The 11,077-nt window shown below is 38.7% G+C and overlaps 1 protein-coding gene across 1 annotated transcript; it reads left to right on the top strand.

Annotated features, from left to right (window-relative positions):
• Positions 1 to 4,410: 4,410 nt before the first annotated feature.
• LOC110840104 (uncharacterized) lies at positions 4,411 to 9,498 on the top strand. Its single transcript, XM_022084908.2, has 2 exons — positions 4,411 to 5,744; positions 6,688 to 9,498. Exons 1-2 carry the CDS (start codon positions 4,411 to 4,413, stop codon positions 6,860 to 6,862), a joined length of 1,509 nt encoding a protein of 502 aa, XP_021940600.2. The 3' UTR covers positions 6,863 to 9,498.
• The last annotated feature ends 1,579 nt before the right edge of the window (positions 9,499 to 11,077 follow it).

Here is an 11,077-nt window from a genome sequence, read left to right as displayed (position 1 = left end):
AAATTTTTTGCTAAACTCTACCTACCAGAACCGGTTACTACAGAAAACGGTCTCTGTCGCAACCTGCTTCTGAAGCACCAGGTTTCTGCCGGTTTATGGCTGTGCATGAACTGTCTATCTATTACCTGATCTGTGCCGGCCCGTCTCTGCAAGAACCTTGTTCGAGGCACAGTGTGAGGCACAGACCGAGTGAAGCAGAGACCGTGTGAAGCACAGACAGTCATTCAGAGATAGTGTTAGACACAACCCGGTTGAAGCTGAGACCGGGTGAAACACAGAACGTGTCAAACAGAGCTGGGTGAGGCACAGTCCGAGATCGGAGAGACTGGCTTAGGCATGTCATGTACCGGGTGTTGCAGAGTCGTGTGATGCATGGAACGAGGCTAGCGTAGACCGTGTGGTGTACAGACCGAGTCAGAGATACTGTGAGGCAAAGACAGCTTCTAGCAGGGAACGGGAGAAGCACAGAACGTGTCACAAAGAGCCGGGTGTGGCATAGGCCGGGATCGGAGAGAATGGTTGAGGCAGAGGCAGCGTCTGTCATATGCCATGTGTTGCAGAGGCCGTGAGATGCATGGACCGAGTCAAGCACAGACCGTGTGGTGTACAGACCGATTCAGAAATACTGTGAGGCACAGACTGGTCCAAGCAAAGACCGGGAGAAGAATTTTCGAAATTTTCGTAAAAAATATTGAAGTCGCAATTTTTCAAAAATTTTTAGTTTTGTGCGCGTTTTGGACATTTTGCAGTATTTTTCGAAATTTTTTAAAAATATCAAAATTTTTGTCGTTGTAACCCCGTTGAAAATTTTCAAAAATTTTCATAATTTTGAAAAAACTCAAAAATGGTTATAAATGGCGTGAAACGCGAAAATTAGTAAATATTTTCGAAATTTTCGAAAAAAAATTAAATTTGGAATTTTTCAAAACTTGTTGGGTTTTGTGGGCCATTTGGACATTTTGCTGCATTTTTTGATTTTTCGAAAATTTTGAAGAATTTTAAATTTTTTTTGCTAAACTCTACCTATCAGAACCGCAACCTTACTCTGAAGCACCCGTTTTCTGCCGGTCTATGGCTGTGCACGAACTGTCTATCTATTACCTGATCTGTGCCGGGGCCGTCTCTGCAAGGACCTTGTTCGACGCACAGTGTGAGGCACAGACCGAGTGAAGAAGAGACCGTGTGAAGCACAGACAGTAATTCAGAGATAGTGTTAGACACAACCCGGTTGAAGCTGAGACCGGGTGGAACACAGGTGTCAAAAAGAGCCTGGTGGGGCACAGTCCGAGATCGGAGAGAATGGTTGAGTCAGAGTCAGCTTCTATGATATACCAGGTGTTGCAGAGCCGTGTGATGCATGGATCGAGGCAAGCAAAGACCATGTGGTGTACAGACAGATTCAGAGATACTGTGAGGCACAAACAGCTTCTAGCAGGGACCGGGAGAAGCACAGAACGTGCCAAACAAAGCTGGTTGAGACACAGACCGATATCAGCATAGACTGGTTGAGGCAGAGGCAACGTCTGGCAGATTGCCAGGTTTTGAAGAGCCCGTGTCCGGTATTGACCAGTTGTAATAGGTATTATGTAGGGAAAACTTTGAAGGAAATTCCAGCTTTTGTAAAATTTCGAAAAATCTAAAATTGGTGCAAATTATAAGAAAAACGCAAAAAACGAAAAGATTTCGGAAGATTCGTAAAAAATTTGAAGTCGAAATTTTTCAATTTTTTTTAGTTTTTTGCGCGTTTCGGACATTTTCCTGCATTTTTCGAATATCCGAAAATTTTGAAAAATTTCAAAACTTTTGTCTATGGTACCCCTTCCGATATTTTGAAAAATAGAAATTCTCTATAAATGTCATGAAACGCGAAAAGAACCAAACATTTTCTAAAAAATTATTGAATTCAGAATTTTTCAAAAATCTTAGTTTTGTGCGCATTTTGGCCACTTTCCACACTTCTTGAATTTCCGAAAACTTTGACGAAACTAAAAAATTTTCCCACCCGAAATGGTGTCTGTGACGGACCCAGTCTCTGCACGAATTGTTCTCTCTGTGACCGGATCTCTGCAAATACCTTGTTCGATAGAGATCGGTCAAGGCACTGACCGAGTCAAGCAGAGCCCGGGTGAAGCACAGATCAATTCATGAAGATGCTGTGAGGTACAGACCGGGACAAGCAGGAACCGTGTGAGGCAGAGACGGAGTCAGGCAGATAACGGGTGAAGGAAATCAGAGTGTGGCAGAGACCGTGAGTGTGAGATACCGGAAGAGGCAGAGATCGAGTCCTGCCCTGAACGGATGAGGGAGAGACCGTCTCGCAAAGACCGTATGTGGTGTAGACCGTGTATTGTAGGGACCGCGTCTGGCAGAAAGTTTCTAAAAAATTAGAAATAGCTATTAATGTCATGAAACGCGAAAAGCACTAAAAATATTCAAAATTTTCGAAAAAATTATTAGAGTCGGAATTTTTTAAAAAAATCTATTTTTGGTTCGCATTTTAGTCACTTTCCTACACTTCTTGATTTTCCGAAAATTTTGACGAAACTTAAATTTTTTCCATAAAAATTTCATTTGGCTCTGGCGTTTGCGGGTGGTCCGCCGGTGGGGACGTCCGCTGCGGTACGTTCTTCTCCGTTATAAAATTGTGGCCCATTTGCGTCATACAGCGTATATTTTGTTTGTTATTTTTATTGACTCTTTTGAATTTATTCTTAGTTATGCTAATATATTTATTTATTGATTTTGTGTTCTTTGTGTTGTTTGGTTCTGTGTTGATCCACGCCTTTTCCACATAGTAGATTAATGCAGTGTTTGAAACCGTGGCCATTTCATGGCCGTTTTACTGGCCTGTGACTTCAACTCCTATACAACTGTTATAATGAAACTGGAAGGAGGTCCCTAAAGGGCCGCTATGTTTTTCTTTCAAATTGACCCCTCTGTAGCAATTAACGTTATACTGAACAGGAGCCAATATATAGCCGATGCCTTGGTGTGTGTTGGGATCCCATAGGTTCGAGGCAATGATACATTATACTTATTTAGGCATTGGGATCTAATAGCCATTATATTGGCCTAGGACGGAAGCAGTTTGTAGTCATTATGGTGGTCTTTGATTGGTGCCTCTGTACAAGCATTATAATCCTCTGGGGGTCAAGGTTTCTTTTGCCATCAAGATGAAGTATGGCCAAGGGCTCCCTATAGCCAATATTATGGTCTAGGTTCGAGGCCTGTATGTAGTCGTTATGATAGTCTATGTTGGAGGCCCCTACTTTTATGGATGGTACATGGTTAACGCCTCTGTTAAGGTATTGTCGGAACCCCTACATTATAATTATGATGGTCCAGGTTTGAGGACCCTTTTAGGTTCTCATGGCAGTGAATCTCAAGATGGCTGTCTTCTGGGTCGTTGCGCTGTGTAGTGTGGTTGAAGTTTATCGACGTTTCAGATGTCCTTGCTGTCTCCATCATCTGCGTGATGAGTTAACGCTCTGATGATAAAAGCACAAACAACTCTGAAACGTTGGTAAACTTCTACCAGACTACACGGCGCAACAACTCAGAAGACAGCCATCTTTATCACCATTAAAATGGCCTATATTAGAGTATTCTATACTGCGTTTAAAATTCTTAGTAGTTGAGTCGCCTACACAGGCATTATAATGGTCTAGAATTGAGGCCTGTATCCAGACGTTACGATGGCTGTGGTCAAGGCTCGTATGTGGACATTGTAATTGTCTAGGACTGAGGACCCTATAGTGTGTAGATTTGTTTCTAGTCATTACAGTGGTGCAGGGTGGACGCATCTATATAGCAATTATAATGGTCTATGATAGTGGGCATTTTATAGGCACAACAGTGCTCAAGGGTCGAGGCTTATATCTGTAAATATGCATAGAGGGTTCTATAATGGTAGTATAATAGACATGGATAGAGATGTTTTTCCAGCATAGAGACACGAGTATGTACAGGCTGTATTATAAGCATGGACAAGTGTGTGTGTGCATGCGTGTGTTGTTAGTGTGTAGTCTCCATTTTTGCATGTAAACAAACCCACAAGCTTAGCAGAGCCAATAACAAAGGGGTATCAAGAAGCAAAAGTTTCTTAAAAAGGGCTAAGATTTTAAACACCAGGCCTACTTCCTTTCACATTAGTTTTTCTTTCCAATATTGAATAAGTGCTGCAATTTGTTTGCTTGCTTGCCTGGTCCCCCTGCTATGCTAATTCAGTATGTTGATATAGAATGACAGAATTAAATTTCTCACTCTCTTTTGGGCTTCTGCATGTTGAACTTTGGAAAATGTACAGGTGGAAACACAAGACACTTTGTTATACTCCACACCTATTACGCAAACTGTCTTTTAATTTTAATTATTACTTTTCTTTATTTTCAGGCAGATGCAAGAAGCCAAATGATGACTAACATGAGAGGTATAATAGTGTACATATTAATTTGTTACTTATCAACAATTGCGGCATCTACTCCAACGACGCCGTCACCACACCACACGACAGTATTGGATTCGGCTGCTCATAATGATACCACTGCCTCTATCCAAGCGAACCCTCTGCAACAGCAACAAGCCAGGAAGTCTGCTCGTAATTTCCAACCATCAATACCCACTTCCACCTCAACGTACCCATATGATACAGCAAAAAGGAAACTGAGTTACTCACCTCCTGATTACCATCTCTCTCCCATTGCCAGTAATTTTTACAGTGGTAACCATGCTTTCGTGTACAATACGTACAGCGACAAAGGAAAACAATCAATGTATTTACCCCCAGCAGCTCCAGCCACAGATAACAATATGCAAGGAAAAGCAAGTGCAAAGTACTCATCTGTGACAGGTGCATCTGCAGGAAATTTGCCGACAACCGCCAAGATAGACAGAAGTCAAGATGATCGAGAAGGTCTGATGCAGGACTACTTCACACAAAACAGTGGCAGCAGCGTACCGCTTGTTTCCCCTAACTCGAGACACGGATATGGTCATTATGATGAACATGGGGATTATGGAACATTTGGAGATGATGATGACTACGATGGCGGGCATCATTATTCACCCGACCTCTATTCTCATCATCACCATGGCCACCATCATCACCATCCTACCCACCATTACCCACCACCTGCGATATACTACCCCGCTCACTCATATCATGACAAACATGAGGAGTATTCTAAACTGGGAATACTGGCCATTGTGAAAATTGTTTTGGCAAAGTTGAAAGCTCTGGGCTTAGTCAAAATTATCCTTATACTTCTTGCCAAAATACCACTGATTTTTCTTAAAATAGCAATTAAATTCTTTTTCCTCTTCAAAGCTGTGAAGTTATTCAAGCTGTTGACATTCTCAGCATTGTTTCCATTAATTCTGATACCTTTAATCCCTCTCCTGTTATTGCCATTACTGTTTCTTCCCCTGGCACCACTGGCACTTATTCCTCTGCTTCTTCCTCTCATTCTACCCTTTCTACTTATGATGCCTGTTCCTGTGATGAATAATACGCCACCAGACATGTTACACAACAAAAATAAGAAAACAGCGTCCTCGAGGCGCAGAAGGGATGCTGTCAAGCAGGTGGATCCTGACACTGGAAGAGTGTGGAGACAATTGGATGCAAGTCATGATTTTCTGGCACTAACACAGCGTGTGCTTGAATCTCAGCAGTGCTTGGAGAGACTATCTTGCAAGATGGCTGCCAAACATGATTCCACGACATATACCAAAGTCATATTGTGGTGAGTGATGCCAGTATATATACATCTGAAAAATATTATGGCTTTCATATGAATGCGACACTGGTTATTGAAATGTGCACAGTTTCAATAAACACATGAGTCTGTTAACAACAAAACAATGGTTTAGAAGTGGAGATATTTAATTACTTTTATAGTAATCTGGTAAACTAGAAGTAGACATGTCTTTATGTCATATTTTAAATTTACTGACTTAATCCATAATCCACTCTGTTTTGAGTCATGTTACTAAATGAAGTCTATGTAAAATTTGGGCTTGAACAAGTTCAGAGCCAGTAAGTTTTTTGGTGCCAACAGACTTTAAAGATGACATTCAGAATAGGACCATAGTCAGCAATGGTAGCAGGCAAATAATATCTTAGGGTTGCTCTGAAGTGCAGTGTCATATGCGTTCTTAGAATTCATAATTACAGCTTAAAAATAACAAATTTCTCACACTCATATCTACAGATTTAACCTTAAAAATTATTCTAAAAGCAAAACATGCAAATTAAGGATTCGTGTTATTTAAGCTGAGTGCATAAAATGGTTTCTGTGCACCTGGACAATAAGTTTCAAGAGTAGAGGCATGAACAGGGATTCCAAATTTACGAGACACTTCACGAAAACAAAACACAAAAATCATTTGATATCCATTAGGGTGGTTTCGGGACCTCCCAAACAGAATTGACAAAGTGATATTTTACACTCTCACAATGGTGAGGATCATGATGTTGTGCTGTGTTTTGACATTGTGTAGACTTGTACAAACACACCAACATTTTTGAGAAACACACTGTCTCCACCTTCAGGGCTGAAGATGGAGACTAAGTTTTCTGAAACACTGGTATCTACCTGCGAGTCTACAGTGTTAAACACAGAATACCAACAAAATTGAAAAAGTACTGCAGTGAAGTGTAATGCCTATGTGTATATTATATTGTAGGTTACTTGAGAAGTTTCGCATGTTGGCGCCATCGAGGATACGAGACAGACTGGGATCCTACATTGAAGCCTACAAGTCAGGTGCAAAGAAGCCCAAGACATGCATCGAGATGTACTTGTGTGACAAACCAAAGTATATGATGGCACAGGCTGACACTTTTTATAATTTGCTCTGACAAAGGGATCTATATTTCACAATTGAATAAATACATGAAAAATTATAATTATAGCACATAATTATGTGGTGAACACTGTTTGGCCTAGTTCCCAGTTAGTTGCTCAATGTAAATTAGAATCAGGTCAAAAGTGCAGAAGAAAATGACAACTCATGATTGCCAACCACTATCTTGTCAGCCAAACTGTTTGTGTTATGTATGTCAAGTTTTGTATTTGAAACAGCAACTGGATTCAGCAACTGCTGCAGTCATTTTTATGTCATTTAAATTAACTACAGAAAAATTAAATTATATGCTCAGGGTAAAACCAAGTAAGACTAGTACAAAGTAGACTTCGGATACGAGTTTACTTAAGATGTCTGTGTAGTCTTTGTGGTGAAATAAGGTAATAAAAAGAAATGACATTCCTATAACATTTACAGGTGTAACAAAGGCAGTAGGAATTATTATATCCTCAGATTTATACTTAATGGTTATTTTCCTTTTGGATTCACTCAGATCAATTAATTTATTTTGGATGAAAAATTACAATAGTGTTTATGTATATAAGCGTGATTGCTTCATACTTTCTTGGCCACTTAAAGAATTGTTACCAAATTCACAAAAGAGGCTTAAAGGGAAGGATGAGACTCTTTCCCACATTAAAATTGTTTAATAATTTTTTAAACTAATGTTTCACACCTTCACCTGAATGTGATGCTTTCAAGAATATAACAACCAAATATAAGGAGGGAAGAGTAATCTTTTGTTTTTCTTTTTTTGAAATAATTTTTGACATGTTTACCACAAATGGTTCACCTAAATTATAAGGTGATATTATAGATTTTCTCCCCTGAGGATAAATTCATTTGAATGTTCCATTACCACCCATCCCTTGTCCATAGCTTTCATTTCATCCTTTTACCTTGAAATTGGTTTATATTTCATTGTACTTAAACTGTTCACTGATTTGATCATTAGTTCATATTTCTGGTACAAATATAACATTATACGTGTATTATTTATTTCATATTATTTATGTTAAATTATAAAGTGATACTGTTTGCTACTCCTGGTCAAAGGGAATTTTAATGTCAAATTATGTGCCCTGTATACAGATACAAGGGATATTAACATTAGTTTTATCATTTCTGCTGGCACTTTTTATATTAATACTTGTTCTTTATATCCACAATTATGAAACATTTTAAACCTAACCTGCTGACAGTGAATTAATAATTTCAGAAATCAGTAATCAATTCTGCTTACTGCTACATTTATGAGACTTGTTCAAATGAACCCATTTAAGGTTTGTTCTAAGCAGAAAGTATATGCTGTTAAAAGTACTTACCATGGGCACTCAGGCAGGAATCCCATTGATGTAGCAACCAACAGACTTTCTCTGCAGAGAATTCCATGGAGTATTCCTGGTAAAACCAAACCATGACCTTGACATCATCTGACACAAATCTAAGGTGCTTCAGCACTGTTTTCATGGGAAAAAAACATGGAAATCTTATAGGAGATGGTTCAACATCTCATCACATGAAGCATAGCATATCCTGGACAGTGTGGGCCATCGAGGGACAACAAAATCCCTTGTGAGCCTGTTGGACAGTTTCTGGCACTACAGAGGTTTCAGAGGGTTCCACGATAGTGTTATGAGTTGATGATGATGATGTCAGTGTCTTTGAATGAAAGCATCAGCAATGACATCTTGCTGGCCTATTTTGAACAGATTCTGCACATGGAAAACATACATTTAACAGTGCCACACTATTCCTATTTGCTCTAATGCACCTGTTCTGCTGCTGATGTGTCATGCAGACATCCCAGTAATGATCTCTGATTGGCTGTATTGGATAGCAGTGCTGCAAACAGGTTTCATTTGAACAAACCTCATACATCTTTTCTAGGGTTTCAAGTACAAACATATTTTTTGTGGTGAATTTCGGTCCATACTTTAGCAAGTTAAGGCTTAATATATGGGATCAGCATATAATCATACCCATTATTCCTTTGTCATGTTAACGTAGTAAGTGCTTTTATCATGGATGTCAATCAATTACCGTTTTCTCGGCAATGTGAATACAAGCTCAGAATATCATATCTTCTCTTATTTCCAAACAATGTATTATTTAGCTTGTCATATATTTCCTATATCGCATTTAGACCTGGTCATAAACATTTTCAAAAGTTATACTATAGTTTTGTGTTTCCATAGTGGTATAATGTACACTTCAGAACAGTCTCAACTTACTACATATATCGGCTTTCCTGAAAGGTAACAAGGTATAAAAAATTTATAATTGTTATAATTCAATGGTTTGATATATTTGGCAACTTCAGGCAATGAGAGATTTTTAAACATAAAAAATACAATATAAGAATAATTAGAGATTTTAGGTTCCCACGGAGATTAAAATGTTGGTTGTGGTCTTCTAGGTTACAATGCTGTGTATCACTGATATCCACTGGCATGTGAAACAAATTCTGCATCTGAACTTATATTCAAAGTTATTTGGATCTGTGTAATTCTGTATGTTATTATATGAGAAATTTACTATTTGTATTATTTATCAGATTGATTATATACCCGTAATTTATTTATTTATTTATTATATAAAAATAAACATATGATTTTATTATGGCTCCTGTTTGTTTGTTTCATTTATTTTATTCCTTCCCTTCCCCTATTTGGAATGTTTCTTACATACACTAATACCAAAGCAAAATCAAGTGCTACACTTCACTAACATTAAAACTTAAAATCTTTGTACCTTCAATTTAGGATTTGTATCTAAAATTATTTTAATTAATACTTTGTCACAGTCAAATCTGTTCTAATACAGAGTGAGCTAAAACCTACTTGACAACTTAAAAAAAGTCATGAAAATACAGAAACCTGTAATGATATGATAATGAGGAAGCATTGTGTCATGGCAAACAATTGTCTCTTGAATTAACCACATGGCAGTTGTAGCCAAGATGGCACCCTTCACAGGTTCAAAGAAACCTCACTGTGTAATTTGATTTCATGAAATAACTCTTGTTGTATGTGGAACCAAGTGTCTGTGGAGTCATGTACATGATCATGCTGGGGAATTACCTGATGCTACGGCTACAGGAACACAATAATGGTAGCATGACTTTTCAACAAGATGGCACATGGCCACACAGACATGTGTCTATCTTGACAGAATTTCCTAGAAAAAAAACGAATTGGACATATAAGACTTATTCCACGGAACAGCATTCCCAGAATCTGAAACCTTAAGATTTTACTACTTAGGTATTCATCAAAGATCAGGTTTGTCTCTCTGATGCCTAGAACCCTCCCTGAGTTGCGGCAGCATATCAGCGAGCCAGAAAACAAGGTGAACAGAGATATGCTGAGGCAAACATGGGAACAACTAGACTATCACTGGGATCTGCAGGGTTCAAAGGGATCTTATACTAAACACCCACAGATGAAACTTTTAGTGCTTCCTTCATGTCATTACAGCTTTCTGTATTTTCATAATATTTTATAAAATTTGTCGACTGGGCCTTGACCGTCCCTGTATTACTACAGTTCATTCCAGCGGTAGTATGTCAAGGATGGTAACTTTCATACCTTTTGTGAGATGAAAGAGCACCATAATAATTTGAATATAACCATACATACCTTGCAGTTGCAAAAGACTATAAATGTGATTATATTTTCAGACTTTTCATGAGCACCATTATAGACATACTACTCTGGAGTAAGAACTTTGCAGATTATAAAACCTGATAGCCTAGGGAACAGCCTTCCCTTCACTCACCTCTGACAAAGACTGTACACAAAGTCTACCATGCCATCACAGTTGTTTGGATCCCCAGTTAAGCTGTTGGTTCTATCAGAACAATTCTAGTGGTAGCAGAGTCTGCGTCTACGTCAATGGAAGCAATGCAGAAATGTGAATCACTGTGAAGAGACATGTATGGCTTAGGGAATCCTAACTAGAAATAGACTCTGGTACAAGTGCCTTAGAAGAAACATACGGGATTTAGGGAAACATTGCTACAAGACAAGCTTCAAAGAAATTGCTTGAAGAAACATATGGAACTTACTACTTGCTGACTAGAATAAATGGGATCCAGGAAAATGTTAGTGCCTTAGAAGATGTAGATCTTACATGCAGGAATGGAATAGAATGTGTTCCATACACAGAGACAATCTGAAATCTGGAGTTGGCAGACTAAAAGCCACTG

Source organism: Zootermopsis nevadensis, unplaced genomic scaffold (genome assembly GCF_977971745.1).
Source record: "Zootermopsis nevadensis isolate Lab colony 2312 unplaced genomic scaffold, Znev_1.0 Znev_ptg000016l, whole genome shotgun sequence".
In the NCBI taxonomy this organism is placed as follows: domain Eukaryota; kingdom Metazoa; phylum Arthropoda; class Insecta; order Blattodea; family Termopsidae; genus Zootermopsis; species Zootermopsis nevadensis.
The sequence above is the reverse complement of the archived record's forward strand: the minus strand, read 5'-3'. Positions and strand labels throughout refer to the sequence as shown.

Bases quoted from the DNA above. Each gene is read 5' to 3' on its own strand.
- LOC110840104 (XM_022084908.2), top strand. From the start codon at position 4,411: ATGATGACTAACATGAGAGGTATAATAGTGTACATATTAATTTGTTAC. The intron at 5,745-6,687 runs GTGAGTGATGCC...ATTATATTGTAG, and splicing joins TATACCAAAGTCATATTGTG to GTTACTTGAGAAGTTTCGCA.